Here is a 24678-nt window from a genome sequence, read left to right as displayed (position 1 = left end):
CACAAAGCTAGGAGGGATAGCTAATACTAGATAAGAGAGAGAGGATGGAAAAGATAAATAAACTGGAGCAGTGGGCAGCAACTAACACAATGATTTTTAACAGGGAAAAATGCAAAGTACTACATCTGGGCAATAAAAATGAAAAGGCATATACAGAATGGGAGAAATAGGGCTAAGCAATAGCACATGTGAAAAAGACTTGGGTATACTAATAGATCACAGACTGAACATGAGTCAACAGTGCGCTGCAGCAACAAAAAAGGCAAATACAATTCTAGGATGTATTAATAGAAGCATATAGTCTAGATCACGTGAAGTCATTATTACCCTCTACTCCTCTTTGGTCAGACATCAGGAATACTGTGTCCAGTTTTGGGCACCACATTTTAAAAAGCACATCAACAAACCGGAGCAAGTTCAGAGAAGAGCGACCAGAATGGTGACCGGTCTGCAAACCATGTCCTATGAGGAAAGGTTAAAGGATTTGGGTATGTTTAGCTTTGCAAAAAAGAAGACTGAGAGGAGACTTAATAGCTGTCTGCAAATATCTAAAGGGCTGTCACATTGTTGAAGGATCATCTTTATTCTCATTTGCACAAGGAAAGACAAGAAGTAATGGGATCAAACTGAAGGGGAGGAGACACAGATTAGATATTAGAAAAAAACTTTTTGACAATTAGGCTGATCAATGATTGGAACAGCCTGCCATGAGAGGTGGTGAGTTCTCCTTCAATGGAAGCCTTCAAACAGAGGCTTGACAGACATCTGTCTGGGATGATTTAGTCAATCCTGCTTTGAGCAGGGGTTTGGACCAGATGACCCAGGAGATCCCTTCCAACTCTACCATTCTATGATTCTATCATTCTATGAATGAGGGCCCTGCTCGCAAGCTTACAATCTTATGAGGAAAAAGGGGAGACACAAAAGGTGTATGGTAACAATTGCTTTCATTGTTCTGACCAGCCATAATGTAATAAATCGGGTGTTCACGTAATGCTGCATGAACTGGTTACCAACAAGAATGTGACACAGAGAGGTATTAAACGCAAAAGCATATGAGAACATGATACAAGGGTTCTTGCTTTGAAGAAAATTTTGAATGGGCAACACAGGAATGGGTAGATAAATGTGTTGAAGCGGTAGACCAGTGTGAAGAAATGCGTTTTTAGTGCATGCTTAAAACTGTGGATATTGGAGATTAATCGAATTATCCTGGGTAGTGCTTTCCAAAGAATTGGCCAACACAAGAAGTCTTGGAAATGGGAGTGGGAGGTACTGATTGCTGAGGATGTTAACCAGAGGTCATTAGCAGAACAGAGGGAATGGGTAGGGTGGTAAACTGAGACGAGTGAGGAGATTTAAGGTGGTGTTGAGCTATGTCGTGCTTTGTGAGTGAGAGTGATAAGTTTATATTGGACTCTGGTGTGGATGGGTAACCAGTGCAATGACTGGCACAAGGTAGAGGCATCGGTGTAACAGTTGGCGAGGAATATGATCCTGGCTGCAGCATTCAAGACAGATTGGAGAGGGGAGAGTTTGGTAAGATTTGGTAAGACATACTGTTAGGCGCCGGATTCCGACCTTTGCACAGGAGGAATCCCCAGCCTTGCCTTCTGTGGTCTCCCATTCAGTCCCGACCACAGAGGAGGCTGCTCAGCAAAGGCGTCGTTCCTAGCGTCTTTCTTAAGCTAGTGCGGTCAGGTTGGTTGCTGCTGCCACCTCTGGTCCAGCTTTAGCAATCCACTCTAGTCAGCAGCGAGCAGCTCCAGAGGCTAAGTCCTTTTTGCAGCCTACTGAGCATGCCCGCGGGACGACCTCTCATTGGAGGTCGGAGGTCACATGCTCAGGTCCTCAAGCAACTCGGATTGGACCATCAGGAAGGTCCCGGAAGGACGCTGCTATAAAAAGTTTGCATGGCCGCTCGGCCATGTGCTAATATAGACTCTGATGGTCAGTTGTGTGTGTGATGACGGATGTATGAGACTGGTGACTGACTCATTATGAAACCCCTACCCTCGGTTGTGTATGAGTTAGGGTTTAAGGAGATAGAGTCAGCGCCAGTAGTGGCATAATCTATGTGCCACAGAGCATCCTGCTCTCCACACGAGTGTTAGCACCAGATAGCGCCAGTCAGCACAAGGCACCACTGGACCACATGTGCAGCAGCATTCCTCACAGCGGTGCCATGCACAAGTCAAGCGCCTACCTCCCCGCTCAGGGTGGTTAGTGGCATCCGCTGAACCGGTGCAGTGCGCACGTGGTGCGACTATATTATTTAGTTTAGGCATCACAGTTGTGGTGTCAAACGCTAGTGGGACTAGAGGGACTCTAACTCTGCATCCTTGGGGCAGAGTCTTGTGTCTCTTAAAGGGAATCTGTCACCCCATTTTTGAACTATCAGCTGCAGCCACCGCCATCAGGGGCTTATCTACAGCATTTTGTAATGCTGAAGGTAAGCCCCCGATGTAACCTGAAAGGTAAGAAAAAAGAGTTAGATTATACTCGCCCGGGCGTCCGGTCCGATGGGTGTCGCCGTCCAATCCGGCGCCTCCCATCTTCATATGATGATGTTCTCCTCCTTGCTTCTCCCTCGGCTCCTGCGCAGGCGTACATTCTCTGCCCTATTGAGGGCAGAGCAGATTACTGCAGTGCGCAGGAGCCGGAGCTCTCTGACCTTTCCCGGCGCCTGTGCACTGCAGTAATTTACTCTGCCCTCAAGAGGGCAGAGAAAGTACACGTGCCCAGGAGCCGAGGAAGAAGTAAGGAGGAGGACATCATCATATGAAGATGGGAGGCACCGGACCGCGACACCCACCGCACCCGACCCCGCCCTCGGTGAGTATAATCTAACTTGTTTTTCTTATCTTTCAGGTTTCATCGGGCGCTTATCTACAGCATTACAGAATGCTGTAGAAAAGCCCCGGATGGTTGTGGCCGCAGCTGATAGGCCGAAAATTAGGTGACAGATTCCCTTTAACTAGTGTTCACCTTGCCGAGCCCTGTGAGGTTAACAGGCTCCGGCACTTGTGTTCTGCGGCTCTGTGCAGTAACAGAGTTCGCTCCTGTACACACTGGGTCAGCGGTTACCCCGCCGGTGTTCAGGCAGTGTTCACCATTATCGAGCAGCAGTATACCATCTCTGCACGGTGGACTCCGGGTTGTGAACGCACCTTACTATTATATTTTAATTGGTGCGTTCCGTCAACCCTAACACACGCTAACATCCATGTGTCTGCTCAAACTGTCAAAAAACAGACTCCATGAGGGCCCGACGTCCCCAAGTGGGTGGTGTGTTTAACAGCCCAACACCATGCAGGGCGTTTGGCATTTGACAAAGAACACCAAGATTGGCAGAATCGATATTGGCGCCCTGTGCTTTTCACGAATGAGAGCAGGTTCACAATGAGCATATGTGACAGACGTGACAGAGTCTGGAGATGCCATGGAGAATGTTCTGCTGCCTGCAAAATCCTCCAGCATGACCAGTTTGGCAGTGGGTCAGTAATGGTGTGGGGAGGCATTTTTTCAGAGGGCTGTACAGCACTCCATGTGCTAGCCAGAGGCACTCTGACTGCCATTAGGTATTGGGATGAGATCCTCAGACCCATTTGTGAGACCATATGTAGGTTTAGTGGGCCCTTGGTGCTTCTGATGCATGACAATGCTAGGCCTCGTATGGCTGAAGTGTGTCAGCAGTCCCTGCATGAAGGCGCTGATGCTATGGACTGGCCTGCCCGTTCCCCAGACCTGAATTCAATAAATCACATCTGGGACATCATGTCTCGTTCCATCCACCAATGCCATGTTGCACCACAGACTGTCTAGGAATTGACTGATGCTGTAATCCAGATCTGGGAGGAGATCCCTCAGGAGAATATCCACCGCCTCATCAGATGTATGCAAAGGCATTGCAGGGATGTCATACAGGCACGTGGAGGCCACACACACTGCTGAGCATCATTTCCTTGTCTAGAGTTATTTCCACTGAACTTGGATCAGCATGTAATTTGATTTTCCATTTTGGTTTTGAATATCATTACAAATCTAGACCTCTATGGCATATTAATTTTGATTTACATTGATCATTTTTATGTCTTATTGTTCTCAACGCATTCCAGTATGTAATGAATAAAGATTTGGAACTGGAATATTTCATTCAGTGAAATTTAGGATGTGGTATTTTAGTGTTCCCTTTTTTTTAGCAGTGTGTATATACAGTGCCTTAAAAATTATTCATACCCCATGAACTTTTCCACTTTTTTCATGTTATACCCACAAACTTAAATGTATTTTATTGGGACTTTATGTGATATAGAACACAAAGTTGTAAGTATTTGTGAAGTGTAAAGAAAATGACACATGGTTTCTAATTATTTAAAAAATATCAATCTAAACATTGTGACGTGTACCGTATTTTGCTGTCTATAAGACGCACCGGATTATAAGACGCACCCCAAAGTTTGAGGAGAAAAATAGGAAAAAAAACCTTTTTTTTAATAAAATGGTGGTACTTCTTACAATCCAGGCGTCGTATTATTGCTGCAGTGAAGTGGGGTCCCAGGGTCGCTGCTGGCGGAGACAGGAATGGGGCGATGCTGCGGACCCCATACTGGGAGAAAGTGGTGTTCGGTGGTGCAGGCCGCAGTGGAGCAGAGTCCCAGGGTCGCAGCTGAAGGAGGCAAGAGTAGCGCTACGGGTGTTCGATGGTGTGAGGGCTCCGCCGACATTTTGTGAAAGCCCAGAGCCCCCGCACTGTTTACTATGTGGCGCAGTCCGGGAAGATGGCTGTCGGGGCAGTGCATGCGCAGATGGAGATCTTGGCGCTGAGATCTCATCTCCTGAGATCTTGGTGCCCAGATCTCCATCTGCGCCTGTGCCGCATCTACGGCAACTTTCCTGGAGACATCGCGTAGAGGCAGTCACGGATGGAGATCTCGGCTTTCCTCCATCTGCGCCTACACCGAGTGAAAAGCCGGAAGCCATACCCCGGAAGAAGAATGGCGGCCACCATATGCCGCTGCAGGGCTACCGCTTGCTGCCATACCACCAGCACTCGCTGCCGCACCACCACCGCAGGACCACCGTCGCCACCGTACCACCACTGCAACACCCCCAGCTCCGGGCCCGCAGCATTGACCCCCTAGGTAAGAACAGTGTTTGGTTTATAAGACGCACCCCCATTTACCCCTAATTTTGGGGATCATAAAAGTGCATATTATAATCTGAAAAATACGGTATTTGTATTCATTCCCATGTAATTTAATATCCCTAAACATAATTATGAGTGACTAATTGCCTCCAGAAGTCACATAATTAGTAAATAGAGTACACCTATGTAAATGTGTTCTTAGTAAAACTACAGCTGTTCTCTAAAAGTCTGAGAGGTTTGTTGGAGTACATTAATCATCAAACAGCATCATGAAAACCAAGAAATAAACCAGACTAGTATGTGATAAAGTTGTGGAGAAATGTAAAGCAGGGCTAGGTTATAAAAAAATAGTCCAAGCGTGTGGTTCCTGCTATCCGGAGGACGCTAAGGGGTGAGCTGAAACTTTTTTTCATACTGTATATACAGTGGGTATGGAAAGTATTCAAACCCCTTTAAATTTCTCACTCTTTGTTTCATTGCAGCCATTTGGTAAATTCAAAAAAGTGCATTTTTTTCTCATCTGTGAGCTGTTGTAAGGTCTTATATAGACAGGTGTGTGCCTTTACAAGTCAAGTCCTATCAGTCTACTTAAACACACCTGGACTCCAATGAAGGAGTAGAACTATCTCAAGGAAATCAACAACATGTGACTTAAATATGAGTGTCTGAGCAAAGGGTCTGAATACTTATGACGATATGATATCTCAGTTTTTCTTTTTTAATAAATTTACAAAAATTTCTACATTTCTGGGGTTTTTTTCAGTCAAGATGGGGTGCAGACTGTACATTAATGAGAAAAACTGAAACTTTTTTGAATTTACCAAGTGGCTGCAATGAAACAAAGAGTGAAAAATTTAAAGGGGTCTAAATATTTTCCGGACCCATTGTAAATTGTATATATAGAGTCATGGCTAGTAATAATGCTTTACAGGTTTATAAGTCCAAAAAAGAACAGTGGCAGGCTTTAGTGCAGCTACAAACTGGATTCCTTTGTCTGACTCAAAGACATGGAGACACATTATGGCACCACAGGTCACAGCAAGGCTCTTGCGGTATTGAATGTGGAAAATGACCTATAATAACCGTATGCAATGTCTCTGAGCCTAGCCGAGCACATTCTCAGAACCGGCATTCCTTCCCCCACACGCCCATGCTCAGCAGACACCTGACCTGTAGCACTCTGCATTATGGAGTTATAAAGCATAGCTACCAGAAATTACATACGGTATTCATATTTGGTCTTCCTGCACAGATAAAATCCAGCAGAATCCAGTGGCACCGCTGCCGTTCCATTCAGAGCTACGGGTGGAAAGTTATGGGCTATCCACAGTTTTTCCTGGAAAATCATACTCTCACAGATGGGAAGAGAGAGTCTACACAAGCCCAGGGGTGGGCAAAGAGTGTGGGAGGGAACATCCGAGGCAATAAAGACAGATCCTCATTTTTGAGCATAGACTTCTACTGGCAGGAGGATCCATTATCTGACGCGGCCAAGGAAGCCATGTAACTAAGATTTGAACCTGTGATCCATCAGTGCCTCCCCGTGGTCACATACTACATAACACGGTAATTGCAACATATCTATACCCTATCCTTGTACTACACTCTTGACTGTATACCTGTATATTGTTCTGTAAATATATGCCTCTGTATTTCTAGTGCGTCTTTCAGCAATTAAATATAAAATTAATCTTGGGCTGCTCTTTTATCTCAATACACAAATACCCACGTCCGCACGCTCTTTTGGTTATTATACGCTACCCAGGTTGGTTTCTGACCTGATATAAGCCTGACGATGGACGGGGCTAATTTAAAACAAGGAACTAATGGCAGCAGACCATACTGTTTTAGTGAGGAACTCTGGCAGTGACGGCCGGGAGGTTTATATATATATCCCCAGCCTGGACTGGTGATATATATCCCCCTTCACTGGGAGCGCCTCAGTAACTTGTACCTATAAGGGAAGCCTTTCTGGCGACTATTTGCCTTCGGTGCTGCTCCCTGACTGACCTGGGACAAGTGGTGGTTTCAGAGATCCGATCCCTGCTGGGTCTTTCTCTCCCCTCCCCTGAGGTGAACGATGTTGACACCCCCTTTCCCTGTGTGATCCGTCACAGGCAGCCATACACATAAGATGACTTTAGAACGAGTGCTGCTTCAGCCAATTGATCATCTGATAGCCATCTCAGTTGACTTTACCATACACAGGAGCGCTGGCTTATCAATACCACCTAACATCACACATTTCACCAAAGAGAAACAGTTTCAGCTATCACCTACTGAGCAAGTCATCACCTATCCACATAACTTGTTTTAAGTGGACAACCACTTTACGTTCTGTAAATTGCAAGGATGGATCGATCATGTATCATTGATGCTTGGGCTGCCTATTCTCAGCTGTCAGTTTTTCCGACAACTATTGGTAGGTATTAACCACTTCATGCCAAGAACACCCCACAAGACCGGCAGTTTTAGAGACGCACTGATCCAATCTGGCAATCAAAATGTGTCCATTATTAAAATCACAGCTGTGTCTCCGCCTATGCATCAGCCTCTTTTGTTTAGCTGCAGCAGTCATGAAACATCAACAGCTCTGCAGACAATCATTGAGCTAAGAGACAATCTAGTCACTGGATGCAGCGCTGTCAACATATATATAAAAAAAAACTATACCTGTCTGGTATCTTCATAATCATACTGACATGGTGAATCATATTGCCAGGTCATTTTTACCATACAGTGAACATGGTAGTGAACCAAAAACAGCAATTGTAGATTTGCACTTTTTTTTGCAATTTTGCCACAGATTTTTTTTCCCGCTTTCCAGTGCGTTACATGATAAAATTAATGCTGTCATTCCAAAGTACAACTCATACTGCAAAACACAAACCCTTGAATGGCTATATTGGTGGAAAAAATAAAAAAGTTATGGCTCTTGGAATCTTTGGAAGAAGCCCTCAATTCCCATACACCTTATACAAAATATACATCATCAAGGGATGACCCTCTTTTTTGCTTTAGAAGTGATTGCTGGTGACAAAAAGAGCTGACTTAAAAAAAAAATAAATAAATAAACACCATAACTTGAGATCATTGTGACAAGTTTTGAACTGACCAAATACTGAACATCTGAACATGGCCCTAACAATGGTTTTAATGATATTATTGGTACATGTCTCGTACAGTATCCAGCTCCTGAAAAAGGCAATATTTGTTCCTTATATATCTGCTAGATTTCTTTTTTAAATGTATGCATACATTGCTCGTATAAAAAAAGATTGTTCTTGTAATTTCACATATTATTCAATAAATACTTTTGAAACTAAAATGATTACCTGGCTTTTCTACTTTTATAATTTCAGCTCCCAGATCTCCGAGGATCATTGTAGCGAAAGGTCCAGCCAACACTCTACAACAAAGGAGGTATATAATAATCATGCCATTATATGGAGTATGATGAGGACTGAAGAGATACTTTAAAAGATGATGACTTTTAATTTTACTTGTCACCACACACCTTGTTAAATCCAGGATTTTCACTCCATCCAATGGTCTTATAGTGCCAGAATCTGTTGCTTTAATAAAAAAAATCATGAATATTAAACTTGTCATCAAAAAGGTTCTAAATACACATCATGGGAACTTAGCATAAGGGGTCGGGGAGCATGCATAACCTGACCCTAGAGCTGTAAATTGGCCCAAAAGCATTAGGCTGTGTGCACACGCTGCGGATTAGATGCAGATTCATCCGCGCGGATTTTGTAAAATCCGCAGGTGAAACCGCAGGTCAAAATACCTGCGGTTTTACCTGCGGATTGCTCTGCGGTTTTGACCTGCGGTTTTTCATCTCCTCAATGGAGGAGATGGCAAACCGCAGGGGAATCCACAGAAAGAATTGACATGTCAATTCTTTCTGCGGATTGAAAACCGCAGATAATCCACGCGGAAAATTCCGCACCGTCTGCACTGCGGTTTTTGATTCCCATAGGGAATCATGGTACTGTACACCGCAGCAAAAACTGCTGCGGGTCCGCAGCGCCCAAAACCGCTGCGGAACCGCAGCAAAATCCGCAGCGTGTGCACACAGCCTTACTTACCACGTACAATAGAGTGCTTGTCATGACTGCCTGCAGCTGTCCACGGCCACATGCACACGTTCAGTGAATTTTTTACCTCAGTATTTGTAAGTCAAAACCAGGAGTGGGTGATAAATACAGAAGCGGTGACGGGTTTCTATTACACTTTACTTCAGATTGTTCCACGCCTGGTTTTGGCTTACAAATACTGAGATACAAAACTCACTAAATACTCAACGTGTGCACGTGGCCGAAGAAAACATATAGGAATAATTAATTATCACTAGGACACATTTGGGCATATGTATAGTGTTAATTAGCATCCCATTCTTGGGATCGAGTTTGGGGTATAATGCAGCAAAAAGAGAGAGACGTAGCAGGAACACAGTAAGCTACCGAGGAACATGACAGGAACTGATCCACTATACTGTAGGCACGTGATAACAACTAATTGCAGGCTGTCAAAACAGATCCCAAAAGAAATTTGAAGAAACTGTTTATAATCATAAAATCAACAAAAAGTCCTTATACCTTTATTTAATCTCGTGTGCACCATCATCTTTGTTCACTTGATTGTTTTACTGGTCTCCCTTGTCATTGTAGATCATTGGTTTACATAGTATTAAGCACTAGTATTGATCACTTTATATTCACTTTATAATTATTGAGGCACAGTTTATTTATTATATCCATATCCCTGATAGCGCGCGTACGCAGGGTCTGTAGCGCCGTTCACTTCCAGGAGCGCTCCACCATTGAGCCACATGCGCACTAGTGTACGGCTCAAGGAGCGTGTCACCGGAAGTGACGTTATACCGGGCTGCACAGATCGGCGCACGCACCAGAAATATCTGAAGGAACGGATTCTTCCCTGTTATATGTAACGGCTTCCTATTGGCTCCCTGGGGTATATAACCTACTGACACACTCAACTTTGACACGCCCCCGGAAGAAGCGATTGCGAAACGCGCGTTGGGGTAGGGCAGGTCACGCCACGGACTGTCACAGACGCCTGCTTACATGAGGTAATTGTCCCTTTATACCTTTTTTCTTTATTGCACTTAGGATTGTTATCCATGATGACGTTAGTTATGTTGATGGGACTGGAATTTCGGGTCTAGGTTTATATATAATTAGCATCACAGTCTTATTGTGTTGGCAATTAGCATATAGTTAATATTGTGTCTGTATCTTCAGCTGCTAATTTATGCTTATTAGCCTAGGATATATGGAATCATGTATAGGATTGCCTATATATTGATAATTTTTCTTGCGTTTTGGACGTTTAATTCCTCCTGCAGAGTATTTTGTCTTTTTTAAACAATTTTAAACTATTTGAATAAACTTTGTGTTTTTATTATTGCTGGGTCTCTTCAGTTCGGCAATATGAGTACATAAGTCCGACATTTTTTGTATTCTTGTGTTTATAATCATAGTCTACTGAAAAGTGTAATCACGGTAAGTGTGAATGTCTTAAAGAGCCACTGTATAAATCGATAAAATTGAAGAGAGAATATGTACCAGAGCAGGATTAATATTTCCAATTACTAAATAAAAATTATAAACCACCGTACATACTGTATATGTACTGCTTCACGATCTTGCAAGCTCACACTGAGCGCCGCCAGGGTCAAATGCAGGTGTCATCTCTATATGAGATCTAGCACCGATCTCTGACATTTAACGCCTCTCATGCTGTTGTCAATAGTGACAAAGGGAGGGAGCTCCCTCTCTGCTCCCATCGGCACAACGCGATTGCGACCGCGCTGTGCCTATGGTCTCCATGGTGACCCCGGGCCGAAATATGGCCGCGGGATCACCCATGGATGGTGGCCTGTAAGCTGGAGCTAACACGCCTCCTCTCTGCCTGCGATGCACAGATCTAATGCCCTATGAGTATTGGTTCGGCGAATCAGGGCAAGGAAAGTTGATGTCATCCTGGGGGAATGTAAAAAAGTTTTTTAAAAAGTTATTATAAATTGTAAAAATATTTTTGTTAAAATCAGAAAATAAAGAAAGAACCAAAAAAAAAGTAAAAATATTATTTCAATAAACACATTTATTAAAGTACAAACCAAAAAAAGTACACATCTTTGGTATCGCCAAAACTGTCCCACTAGTTAATCCCTTCAGTGAACACCGTAAAAAAATGCAAAAAAAATATGCTTTATCATCATACCGACGAACAAAAAACGAAATAAAATGTGATCAAAAAGACAAATGTATGGTAAATAGAAATGGTATCTCTGATAGCAACCTCTTATCTCACGAAAAACAAGCTGCCACACAGCTCCGTCAGCGGAAACGTAAAAACGTTAGCTCTCAGAATAAAGCGATGAAAATATAATTGTTTTTTCTATAAAATACTGTAGCATTTATTGTGTAAAAGCACCAAAACATAAAAAAATATAAATGTGGTGTCACTGTAATCGTACTGACCTGAAGAATAAAACTGCCTTATCAATTTTAACCACACATGGGAGGCATAAAAAACCCAGAAAACAATTCCTGGTGTGTGTGTGACAGCAGCCAAACATAAAAACCCAATATAAATCTGATACTGCTGTAATCGTATCAGACCGAAGAATGAAGTAGTCTAATCACTTATACCGCACGAGGAATGGAGTAAAAAATACATAAATGCAATTATTTACCTACTGTTAATTTTTTCATTCTGTCTCCCAAAAATCGCAATATGGCTTGTCACACATTTATCCTGCGTTCTATGCTGAGTGTTTCCATGTAAATTTCTGAAATACATGATTCATACGGAACCCCCGATGGAAGATTCCCAATAGAGAGTCAGATGAAGGCAATGTGGACACCATCTGAGTTGTGATCCGGTGGTGACCATCTTTTTAGGTGTGCATAAAAGTACAGTTCACCACAGTTTTGTGCCTTTCTGGAAAGAAGGACAACGCTGAACAGAGGCCAAATGGAGTCCAGAATAACTCAGCTGCCTCAGTATGGTGAGTAGCTCCTTGGGGGTTTTCATCTTAAATCACATCACTCGCTGATTTAGATGGACACCTCGATATAAGTGCTCAGCCTTGAGTGCCGGACAAATGTGTTCCCAAAAAAAGCTTCAACTCAATCCACAAAAAAAGCAAGTTCCCACTCAGGACAGTCATCTGTTAATGGAAATTAAGTATAGAGGGCTTCCATGTCACAGGTACAAAGGCTCTGGAAACGCACTATGGCTCCTTGCCCCCCCAGAAGAAATTCTGCAAACTCTGCGTTCCCAAATCCAAATGCCCCCTCCCTTCTGAGCCCCACAGTGTGCTTAAACCACATTTAGTGTCCACATGTTTGGCATTTCTGCAGCAATGACAGCCGGCCTAATTTACAGGTGCGTGTCTCAAGAAGCATGAGCTGGGCACCATAACGTAATGGTGGTTACAACTTACTGGTCAGTACAATGGCAGTTTGCAATTTCCACTCAGCAACATTCACTACTGCTTGTTTCTGGAAAACACCCATGGAGTAAAAATCGTCACTACATCCAGGTACGGACTGGGGCTGAAATTCAGCCCTGACACTTCAAATCACACAGGCTCATGTTGTCCCAGTCCCCAAGCATCAGATGGGATATATTACTAATATTACCCTGGATGGAGGAAAGCAAGATTTACTACAAGACCAATATTTCTAATGATACCAGTGGCCTGCTGGGGAAAGTGACGGAGTCAGCGACTTTGTGTTCCGTCACATCTCTTAACAGTATGGATGTATTGGGAACACTGATTCTGTTAAGGCTAAGTTCAAACGTAGCGGAACTCTCGCGGAAATTACCGCGAGAGTTCCAGAATTCCATTCCGCGGGAAAATCGCATTTTAAATTCCCGCGATTTTCCCGCGGAAAAACTAGCATTTTGCAAGCGTAATTAGCTTGCAAAATGCTAGCATTTTCCAAGCGATCTGTAGCATCGCTTGGAGAACTGATTGACAGGTTGGTCACACTCATCAAACATAGTGTTTGACAAGTGTGACCAACTTTTTACTACTGAGGCCGCCTATGCAGCATCAGTAGTAAAAGACAAAATGTAAAAAATAACAAAAAAAATAAAAAATATTGTTATTCTTACCTTTCGACGTCCCGCGCAGCCTTCCCGCCTCTATCCACGCTCTCGTTCCCAGTAATTTTTTGCGAAAATGCCCGCGATGACGTCCGTTCTCGCGGGATCGCAACGTCTCGCGGTAATTCGCGATGACGTCGCGCGAATGACCGCGAGACTTTGCGATCCCGCGAGAACGGATGTCATCGCGGGCATTTTCGCAAAGGATTACTGGGAACGGGAGCGTGGAGAGAGGCAGGAAGGCTGCGCGGGACGTCAGAAGGTGAGAATAACAATATTTTTTATTTTAAATTCTATTTTTTACAGGGATATGGTACCCACAGTCCGGAGGACAGTCTCCTCTCCTCCGGACCATGGGTACCATCTGCAATTGTTCTGCTTATTTTTCGCATGGTGTGCACAGCCACATGCGGAAAGTAAGCAGAACAATGCATTCCTATGGGTGCGGGATCGCCGCAATTCCGCAAAATTAATGAGCATGGGGCGTTTTTTACCGCAAAGCGATTCTGCCGCGGTAAAAAACGCAGCATTAGCAGAGCATTGCGGAATCCCATAGGAATGCATGGGATGCTTATTTTTCGTGTTTTCGCTGCAAAATCGTGCGGTTAAAACTGCCGCGGAAACGCGAAAAAAACGCCACATGTGAACTCAGCCTAACAATGTAGCAGACAAAGCACAGGGTTTTTAATAGTGCCACTGTAGGTAACAGCAGGTTCGCAGGATGCAGTGACGAGACGCGAGACTGGTTGAACTTTCAAAAGCAAACTCTTTATAATTTAAAGCCGCTAAGGCTATACTAAGCAACCAAAAAGGGGTAACAACAGTTGTCCTCGCAGTGACTCAGTACAACCAAACACTATTTGGAAAGAACACGGCTAATCCGGCCAAAGCCGGTTACTAAGGCCGTTTACAGGTCCTTATACTCTATGTCACTTATCCGTCCTGACGTCCCTCGGCGTCTCTGTGGAAGCTGCGTTGTTGATGAAGCTGCTTTGGCGTCTTTGATGAGGCTGCTGTGGAGTCTTTGATGAGGCTGCTGTGGAGTCTTTGTTGAGGCTGCCTTGGCGTCGCAGCCGCTGGGCCCAGCTGCTGAAGATTTGGAGTAGTCTTCGGGCGCCCCAGCGCCCAGGAGGAGTTGGGGCACAACAGGCCCTGATGGAGTCCAGAGATGAAGTAACCCCCTGTTGTAACAGCGGGGTTGCGCTTGTTAGCAAGTTCAATGGGACTCCTGTCCCCAAGCAGGGTTGTGTCGCAGTGCTCAAGAGTGGCGGTTTACTGGCCGCGTGCACAGCCTGGGGCTGTGTGCAGTGTCTCTGTTGACGAGGAACAGGCCCCCAATGCCGACTGCAGTGGGGTGAAGGCGGCTGTGAGCGGTGATAGACAGGCAGCAACCACGGGATGACGTGAACCGGCAGCGTCCACAGGTGGCAGGGGGCAGGCCGCAACCTCGGGCTGAAGAGGGAATGGCAGCAGCCGGGAGAGGGAGCAGACAGGCCATGGAGGGCTCGAGCTCAGCGGTAACGGCCGAGGATGACCGGGGGCAGGCTGTAACCTGGGATTGGGGTGAAGAGACAGTCCCCTCTCGGTAAGCTCGGCACCTCTTTCCTGAGGGCCACTGCGTATCTACCCTCTGCTGCTGGTCGGTTCTCTCAACTGTCAGTGTCCTTCCCGCTCTCTCACGCCCCCTCCATCTCCTGCTCCGTGTCTGACGTATCACCAACTGACTCCCCTGCGTGCTCCCTGTCCCTTTTATACTCGCCCCTCTCCTTGCTGTCCTGTCACTCTCAGCAGTCCACTCTCCTCCTCTGCTCCCCAGGTATTTTCCTTAGGAACTCAGATGGCGGTCCCCTTGGTTCCAGCCCGTACACTCTGCGGGGGTCCTCCTCCCTACACTCCCCCATCCTGTAAGCTCGCCAGTCCTCGGGCGAGGGCCTCAGTAGGATTGAGTTGATCTGCGGAGGTGTCAGTTTTTGTTGCCATATGAATTGGTCCTGTTCGTATCGTTCGGGGGATTTGCCGGCTGTTGACCGCTCGGAGCGTCTTAGTTCGACTAGGGTGCAGTCTTCTGGGGTGGTGGTCTGTGGTGGGCTAGCTGGTTCGGGCAGCCTAATTGTGTCAGTTGGTTTATCATTGAGTAGAGAGCCCCTGGTTATTGTGAGGAAGTCTTCTTCGTCGTCCGGGTCCCAGAACACGGGCAATGGTTAAGAGACCTGAGGAGCAGGGTCAGGTTGTTTCGGATCGGTGGAAATACACGGGGCATAGCATATTCCGATGCACTAAGCGGGTAGGCAGCATTTCATCTTTCTCGGGTTGTATTTCGTACACAGGTCCTTCAGGGTTTATACGGCGTAGGACCCGATAAGGACCCTCTTCCCAGCGTGGCTCTAATTGTTCTGGGGACGTTGGTCTAGTATGAGTACTCGGTCTCCGCTTTGGAGGTCGGGAGGCAGAGATGAACTCTTTCCTTGGTGTTCTAAATCTTGAAGTTTGGTATGTACGATTCGATGAAGAGTTTGCAGCCTGTGTCGGTGATTTTGGACCCATGATGATACCCCAGTCCAGGGCTGAGGTTCCTCTGGGTCCAACTCTAACTCCGTGATCCCCTTGCCCTCCCGTCTGAACAACAGGGAGTAAGGGGTATAGCCGGTAACTCAATGTACTCGGTTGTTATAGACCCATACTAGTTCAGGGACATATTGGGGCCAACGGGCCTTCTTGTCACTCTCCAGAGTACGCAACATTTGGATTAAAGTCCGATTAAATCGCTCGCAGGCCCCGTTTCCCTGCGGGTGGTATGGCGTGGTCCTGGATTTGTCAATACCATAGAGATGGTGTAGTTCCTCCATTATTTTTCCCAAAAAACATGCTCCTTGATCGGAATGTATCCGTTGAGGGCAGCCGTAAACTTGTATAAAGTTTCTACAAATTGCGGAGGCGGACGACTCCGCGGTCTGGTCTCGAGTGGAGGTGAACTTAGTGAAATGGTCTACCATGACGAGGCAGTGTTCATAACCGTGGAATGCGGGACCAATGGTCAGGTAATCCACCGTCAGAAGCTATTATTTTATTTTGACAAAATAGTGTTTTTTTGTCTAATTTTGCTGCACTATATACTCTAAGTGCCACTGAAAGTATTTTCAATTGAAATTCCTAAAGGGGTATAATTTCCAAAATGGAGTCGCTTGAGGGGGGATTCTGCTCTTCTAGCACTTAGGGACTCTGCATATGGAGTCTGCAAACTATTCTAGGAAAATCTGTGCTCCAGTAGGCAAATAACTGTACAGCCACATAGGGAACATTTCTACATTCAGCATAAATTGTGAGATTAAATGGTGCCTTTTTACCCAATTCAGGGTGAAAATGTAAAATCTGAGGCTACAACAAAATTTGGGTGATAAAAATGGCTGGAGAGACCTGAAAATGGCTGTCCACCAACGTTCACCATCCAACCTGAGGGAACTGGAGAGGATCTGCAAGGAAGAATGGCAGAGGATACCCAAATCCAGATATGAAAAACTTGTTGCTTCATTCCCAAGACAACTCATGGCTGTACTAGCTCAAAATGGTGCTTCTACTCAATACTGAGCAAAGGGTCTGAATACTCATGACCATGTGATATTTCAGTTTTTCCTTTTTAATAAATTTGCAAAAATTTCTATATTTCTGTAATTTTTTCAGTCAAGATGGGGTGCAGAGTGTACATTAATGAGAAGCTGCTGATTAAGCAGCTGCTGGCACCGGAGCAAGACACTGCGAGGGAGCGGAGGAAGGAAAGTGTAATTTTTTTTTTTTAATCTTTTCTGATGGGGCCATGCATACCACAAACGGGATGGGGCCAATCATACCAGGATAAGGATGGGGCCATGCATACCAGGATGGGGCCAATCATACCAGGATAAGGTTGGGGCCATGCATACCAGGATGGGGCCAGTCATACCAGGATAAGGATGGGGCCATGCATAACAGGATGGGGCAAATCATACCAGGATATGGATGGAAGGGACCATGCATACCAGGATGGGGTCAATCATGCCAGGATAAGGATGGGGCCATGCATACCAGGATGGGGTCAATCATACCAGGATGAGGATGGGGCCATGCATACCAGGAAGGGGTAAATCATACCAGGATAAGGATAGGGCCATGCATACCAGGACCAGGATGGGGCCAATCCTACCAGGATAAGGATGGGGCCATGCATACCAGGGCCAGGATGGGGCCAAACATACCAGGATAAGGATGGGACCATGAATACCAGGACTTGGATGGGGCCAATCATACCAGGATAAGGGTGGGACCATGCATACCAGGACTGGGATGGGGACAATCATACCAGGGCCAGGATGGGGCCAATCATACCAGGATAAGGATGGGGCCACGCATACCAGGGCCAGGATGGGGACAATCATACCAGGACTGGGATGGGGACAATCATACCAGGATAAGGATGGAGCCATGCATACCAGGACTTGGATAGGGCCAATCATACCAGGATAAGGATGGGGACACTGCATACCAGGATAGGGATGAGGGTGATCATTCCTGCCAGGATAAGGAAGAGGGGGACCATTCCTACCAGGATAGGGATGAGGGGGCCATGCATACCAGGCTAGGGATGAGGAGGCATGCATACCAGGATGGGGATGAGGGCCCTACATATCAGGATAGGGATAAGAGGGCCTTGCTTACCAGGATAGGTATGAGGGAGCCATGCATACCAGGATACGGATGAGGGGCCATGTGTATCAGGATGGGGATGAGGGGACCATATTTACCAGGATAGGGGATATTAAGTACAGAATTGACCACATTTTTTTGCTTCAGGTTTTTTTTCCCTAATTTCCTCCTCCGGTGCATCCTATAGTCCGAAACATATGGTATATCAATAAAAGTTTGTCAAAGCCACATACCAGGAAGTATCAAAAACAAAGCAGCTTTATTTCAAATAAGACACAGCAAAAAGACACAAAAGGGTCAAAATAGAGATAAAAAGCATCTTTAAAAAACGCACATAAAAACGCAACAATAAAACGCAAGGAACCTAATTCATATAATAGGTGCAGAAATTCTGCAATAACTCAGCAAAAGCTCAAAGTTAGAACATAGCCTTATAGTCATAACTGCAAAACAAGTGCAAATATTTGCATGACTAACCCCTTAAAGACCGCCGATACTGCGGCAGTTAAGGGTACTTAAACCACAGCGCCGTGAATTTATGGCGCTGTGGAAAAAGTGTATAGCGCCCCCCCCCCAAAGTCAGAATATTTTTTCGGGGTCTCGTCTGCCGGGGGTTAGCCGACATCCCAGAGAACATGATTCGGGTCGGTTTTTACTGACCCCAGTGTTATGGTCGCCGTTATTAACCATATAATGGCGACCGCAAAAGAAAAAAAAAAGAACGGTTTGCCATTTAATTTCTTTCTCCTCTGATGTGATCGCACATCAGAGGTGAGAGAAATAGGGTCCCCGATCCCCCCCTGGTACCTCCCGATGTCCCTGGGTCCTCCTGCTTCCCCCCATGGCTGCCAGCATCTTCTTCCGGTAAGAGAATGGCGGGCGCATGCGCAGTGCACCCACCAAGATCTGCCGGCCGGCACCCGGCAACAATAGGGAGATTTTTCCTATTGGTTCATTTTGGTCACTGTGACAGACCCTATTACAGTGATCAAAATAAAAAATTGTAAATAAACCCCCACTTTTTCACCCCGTTAGTTAGGGAAAACTAATAAAATAAAGAAAATGTATTCATTTCCATTTTCCCAGAGTTAGGCTAAAGTGATTTGGGCTAAAGTTATGGTTGGGATTAAGGTTAAGATTAAGGTTAGGGTTGGGATTAGGTTTGTGGTTAGGGTTATGGTTGAGTTTAGGGTTTGGTTCTGTTGGGGTTAGGGTTATGGTTGGGATTAGGGTTAGGGGTGTGATTAGGGTTAGGGGTGTGTTGGGGTTAGGGTTGGAGTTAGAATTGGGGGGTTTCCACTGTTTAGGTACATCAGGGGGGCTCCAAACGTGACATGGCACCACCATTGATTCCAGCCAATTTTGTGTTCAAAAAGTCAAACGATGTTCCCTCCCTTCTGAGGGAGTACCAGCATACTCGGGACAAATTTGACAACAATTTTTGGAGTCTAATTTCTCCTGTTAGCCTTGTGAAAATAAAAAGTTGCGGGCTAAATATAATATTTGTGGAAAAAAATTATTTTTTATTTTCACGGCTCTGTGTTATAAACTTTAGTGAAACATTTGGGGGTTCAAAGTTCTCACAACACATCTAGATAAGTTCTGTGGGGGTCTAGTTTCCAAAATGGGGTCACTTGTGGGGGGTTTCTACTGTTTGGACACATCAGGGGCTCTGGAAATGCAACATGACGCCCACAGACTATTACATCAAAGTCTGCATTCCAAAGCGGCGCTCCTTCCCTTCCGAACTCTGCCATGCGCCCAAACAGTGGTTCCCTCCCACATTTGGGGAATCATCATACTCATGACAAATTGCACAACATCTTTTGTGGTCCAATTTCTCCTGTTACCCTTGTGAAAGTAAAAATTTGGGGGTGAGACCATTTTTGTTGAAAAATATGAATTTTTATTTTCACGGCTCTGAGTTATAAACTTCTGTGAAGCATTTGGGGTTCAAAGTGCTCACCACACATCTAGATAAGCTCCTTGGGGGTCTAGTTTCCAAAATGGGGTCACTTGTGGGGGTGTTCTGTCTCCGACATACTTCATGATCCATGACTGTCTATTTGTTTATATATATATATATATATATATATATATATATACAATGATTCGCTGTGAATATCCAGAATATTCAGTTTCAGCCATAGATTTAATGTTTTCTGTATCTTTGGCTCCATCTACTGACCAAAGTCATAACTGCATTGTTATTGTGTGTCTTAGTTTCACTTTCTAATCTTCTCTTTCCCTCCAATTCACAATGAATTCTGGGTAGGTTTGCAAAGCATTATGGTTTAGTCCAGGAATCTCTGTTTCAATCTTGCAATGAGTTCCATGTCAAGGAACTACCACACAGCATCCAACTGCCCAATCATTTAACAGATTTTAGTCATGACAACAGTATGGCGTCAGGAAGCTATTAAGATCAGAGAACTAAGCAAGACAACCAAGTAGCAATGTCGGTAGAGGACAAGTTGATCTTAGAGGTAATGGACAAGGGACTCGTAAAAGATGAGACCAACAACAGGGTCGCACCTCTCCCCTTCAGAACACACAGACCACATCTACCAAACAATAGAAATTAGGCATTAAAACGTTTCTCCTCCCTTAAACATAATCTGCAGAAGAAACCAGAGATGAAAGATCACTTTTTCTCCTTCATGTCAAAGATATTTGAGAACTGCAATGCAGTACTAGCTCCCAAGACTCTGACAAATGCTGGTTCCTACCCATGTTTGGAGTATACCATCCTAAGAAACCGGGCCAAATTAGAGTGGTGTTTGACTCCAGTGCTAAGTTTGATGATAACTCCCTGAATGATGTTCTACTGACAGGACCAGACCTCAATAACAAACTGCTGGGAGTACTTGTGCGCTTCCGTAAGGATTCCATTGCTTTCATCGCTGACATCCAGCAAATGTTCCATTGTTTCCTTGTGAGAGAGACATCAACTTCCTAAGATTCTTCTGGTACAGAGACAATGATCCTACTAAAGAAGTCACAGAGTACCGCATGAGAGTGCACATCTTTGGCAATAGCCCTTCTCCTGCAGTTGCCATTTATGGACTCAAAAGGTCAGCCCAAGAAGGAGAAACAGAATATGGATCAGATGTCAGACAATTCATAGAAAAAGACCTTTATGTTGATGACTGTCTGAAAGCCATGCCTTCAAATGAGACTGCCATCAGTCTTCTCAGGAGAGCCCAAGAGATGCTTGCTTGCTCTAACCTCAGGCTTCACAAAATAGCCTCAAACAGCCAAGAACATTCCCTTCACATGACTTGTGTAATGGTCTCAGAGACCTGGACCTGGGGTCAAACCCCACACCAATGCAACGCAGCCTCGGACTTCTCTGGAGTTTATGGTCAGACACTTTCACCTTTCAGGTCAGCCAGGAAGAAAATCCTTTCACACACAGAGTTGTCCTGTCTACCATCAATAGCCTGTATGATCCCTTGGGTTTTGCAGCTACTGTTACTGCACAAGGCAAAGCCATACTAAGAGACTTAACTAAGGAAACATCTGACTGGGATGCACCTCTGCCACCTGATAAGAGAATCCAGTGGGAAGTATGGAAGAACTCTTTAGCAGCCCTCTTCAACCTGAATGTAACAAGGCCATACACCCCTGTGCCGTCTACAGAGATACAGAGCCAAAGACTGTATGTATTTGCAGATGCTTCTGTCAAAGCAATTGCTGCTGTTGCCTATCTCAAAACTGTGGACTCCAAATGTCAGAGTCACATTGGATTCGTTATGGGAAAGGCCAAACTTGCTCCACAACCAGAGCACACTATACCAAGGTTAGAACTTTGTGCTGCAGTCTTAGCCGTTGAGTTAGCAGAGTTCATCGAATCCGAGATGGATATCGACCTGACACAAGCCAAGTTCTACTAAGACAGCAAAGCTGTCCTGGGATACATCCACAATGAAACCAGGCGATTCTACATTTATGTCAACAACAGAGTACTACAAATTAGGAGATCAGTTCATCCAAAACAGTGGCATTACATCCCCACGGACCAAAATCCTGCAGATCATGCAACTAGAGCAGTTGACGCAAGTCGACTAGGAAGCACAACATGGCTCTCAGGACCAAAACTATTGTACACTGAGGAACGTTTTCCAGACACCTTCGAACTAGTGAGAGAGGACTTAGATGCTGGAATCCACCCTCAGGTGTCTTCACTTCAATGACTCCAGCTACTCTCCTCACCCAGAAAACAGGACTATCCAGTGCCCCTCCAGGAGGATTCGACGCTAAGGACCTCTACAAGCGCCAATGGAGATAGGTACAAAGTCTTGCCAATACATTCTGGGACAGGTGGGGCTAACAGTATTTGTCTACCCTGCAGCCACGAATGAAGTGGCAATCTTCCAGGCCTAATCTGAGGATTGGTGACCTCGTCCTTGTGAAAGACTGTCAAGTCCACCGAAACCAGTGGCCACTTGGACTAGTGACTGCAACATTCTCGAGTAAAGATGGCAATGTCCGCAAAGTCGAACTTAGGATGGCCAAAGGGGATGAACTTAAGACATTCTCCAGACCAGTAACTGAGCTTGTCCTATTATTGTCTTCGGAGAATAAGAATGGTGACATCCATTTGATGCCAGACGGGGAGTCTTCTGTCTCCGACATAATTCATGATCCTTGACTGTCTATTTGTTTATATATATATACAATGATTTGCTGTGAATATCCGGAATATTCAGTTTCAGCCATAGATTTAATGTTTTCGGTATCTTTGGATCCATCTACTGACCAAAGTCATAACTGCATTGTTATTGTGTGTCTTAGTTTCACTTTCTAATCTTCTCTTTCCCTCCAATTCACAATGTATTTCTGGGTAAGTTTGCAAAGCATTATGGTTTAGTCCAGCCCCATTCTTCCCTGCATTTCACAATTTTCTCTCAAGCCTGCTTCCTGTGAACATCTCATTCCTCTACTCCCATTGTGTCACCATCTGTGGTAGGTAATCATGCTTCCCACATCTAATTCCTGTCTTTGATCACTCTGCTTAGTTAGCTCTCCCCTGGTTAGCTATTATGTATATTATGTATTCCTATGAACCCAGTACTGATTCTGTGTATATGTTTTCTATTGTAGTTTCACCATGCCAATATACCCTATGTTCAATAAAATACAGATTCAACTATAGTCTCCCTTAATGGACCCCCAGTATAGCGGTTTAGCTGCCTGTATAAGCTACATGAATCCCAGTTCATTAGTGAGGACAGAACAGGGGGGTTTCTCCTGTTTAGGCACATCAGGGGCTCTCCAAACGCAACATGACGCCCGCAGACCATTCCATCAAAGTCTGCATTCCAAAACGTCACTACTTCCCTTCCAAGCTCTGCCATGCGCCTAACTCTAACGCTAGCCCTAACCCTAATGGGAAAATGGAAATACTTATTAAATTTTATTATTTTTTCCTAATTAAGGGGGTGATAAAGCGGGCGTTGATTTACTATTTATGGCGGGTTTTTATGTTTGGCAGCTGTTATAGGCTAAAAGACGCTTTTTATTGTAAAAAGTGCATCACCACATTTTGAGAGCTATAATTTTTCCATATTTTGACCCACCAAGTCATGTGAGGTCTTATTTTTTATTGGACGAGTTGACGTTTTCATTGGTACCATTTTTGGACACGTGACATTTTTTGATCGCTTTTTATTCCGCTTTTTGGGACGCAGAATGAACAAAAACCAGCATTTCATGAATTTCTTTTGGGTGGTGCGTTTACACCGTTCCACGTGTGGTAAAATTGATAAAGCAGTTTTATTCTTTGGGTCAGTACGATTACAGCAATACCTCATTTATGTCTTTTTTATGTTTTGGCGCTTTTATGCAATGAAAACAATTTTATATAAAAAAAATAATTATTTTTGCATCGCTTTATTCTGCGAGCTATAACTTTTTTATTTTTTCGCTGATGACGCTGTGTAGCGGCTAATTTTTTGCGGGACAAGATGACGTTTTTAGCGGTACCATGGTTATTTATATCCGTCCTTTTGATCGCACGTTATTGCACTTTTTGTTCGGCGGTATGATGATAAAGCATTGTTTTTTATTTTTATTTTTTAAGGGGTTCACTAAAGGGGTGAACTAGTAAGACAGTTTTATAGAGCGGGTCGTTACGGACGCGACAATACTAAATATGTGTACTTTTATTGTTTGTTTGTTTTTTATTTCCAAAAAATGAATTTATTAGGGAATACTTTTTTTTTTAAATTTATTTAGGGATTTTTTATAAATTATTTTTACTTTTTTTTATACTTTATTTTATTGTCCCGGGGGGGATATTACTGTAATGTGTCAGATCGCTGACATGACAGTTTGGACAGCACTCTGTCAGATCAGCGATCTGACAGGCGCTGCACAGGCTTCCTCCGTGCCTTCTCTCTGCAGGCACTAAGGATGCCACCTCCCTGCATGCCCCCGTGGTCATCTTGGATCTGGAGGTCTGCCGGGAAGGAGGCCCCCAGAGCAGCGCAGCACATCACGCTGCTCCGGGGTCTCAGGGAAGCACAGAGGGAGCCCCCTCCCTACCGATGCTTCCGTAATCCCCTGGTACACTGCGATCATGTTTGATCGCAGTGTGCCAGGGGTTAACGTGCCGGGGGCGGTCCGTGACCGCCCCTGACACATAGTGCCGGATGTCAGTTGTGAGAATCAGCTGATCAACTGACACCCGGCCGCGA

General features: G+C 44.8%; 1 protein-coding gene across 1 annotated transcript in view; it reads right to left on the bottom strand.

The window, feature by feature from the left end:
* Window positions 1–24678, bottom strand: part of SUGCT (succinyl-CoA:glutarate-CoA transferase) — a 1606806-nt gene that overhangs the window by 1574605 nt on the left and 7523 nt on the right. The window contains exons 2-3 of the mRNA XM_073550015.1: window positions 8667–8724; window positions 8485–8558 (exon numbers count right to left, since the gene is read on the bottom strand). Of these exons, the coding sequence (XP_073406116.1) occupies window positions 8485–8558; window positions 8667–8724 (132 nt within the window). The remainder of the gene's footprint in view (window positions 1–8484; window positions 8559–8666; window positions 8725–24678) is intronic.

This window comes from Dendrobates tinctorius, unplaced genomic scaffold (genome assembly GCF_039654945.1).
Source record: "Dendrobates tinctorius isolate UK_male_01 unplaced genomic scaffold, ASM3965494v1 ptg000162l, whole genome shotgun sequence".
Taxonomy (NCBI): domain Eukaryota; kingdom Metazoa; phylum Chordata; class Amphibia; order Anura; family Dendrobatidae; genus Dendrobates; species Dendrobates tinctorius.
Note: the sequence above shows the minus strand (reverse complement) of the source record. Positions and strands in the feature narration are given on the sequence as shown.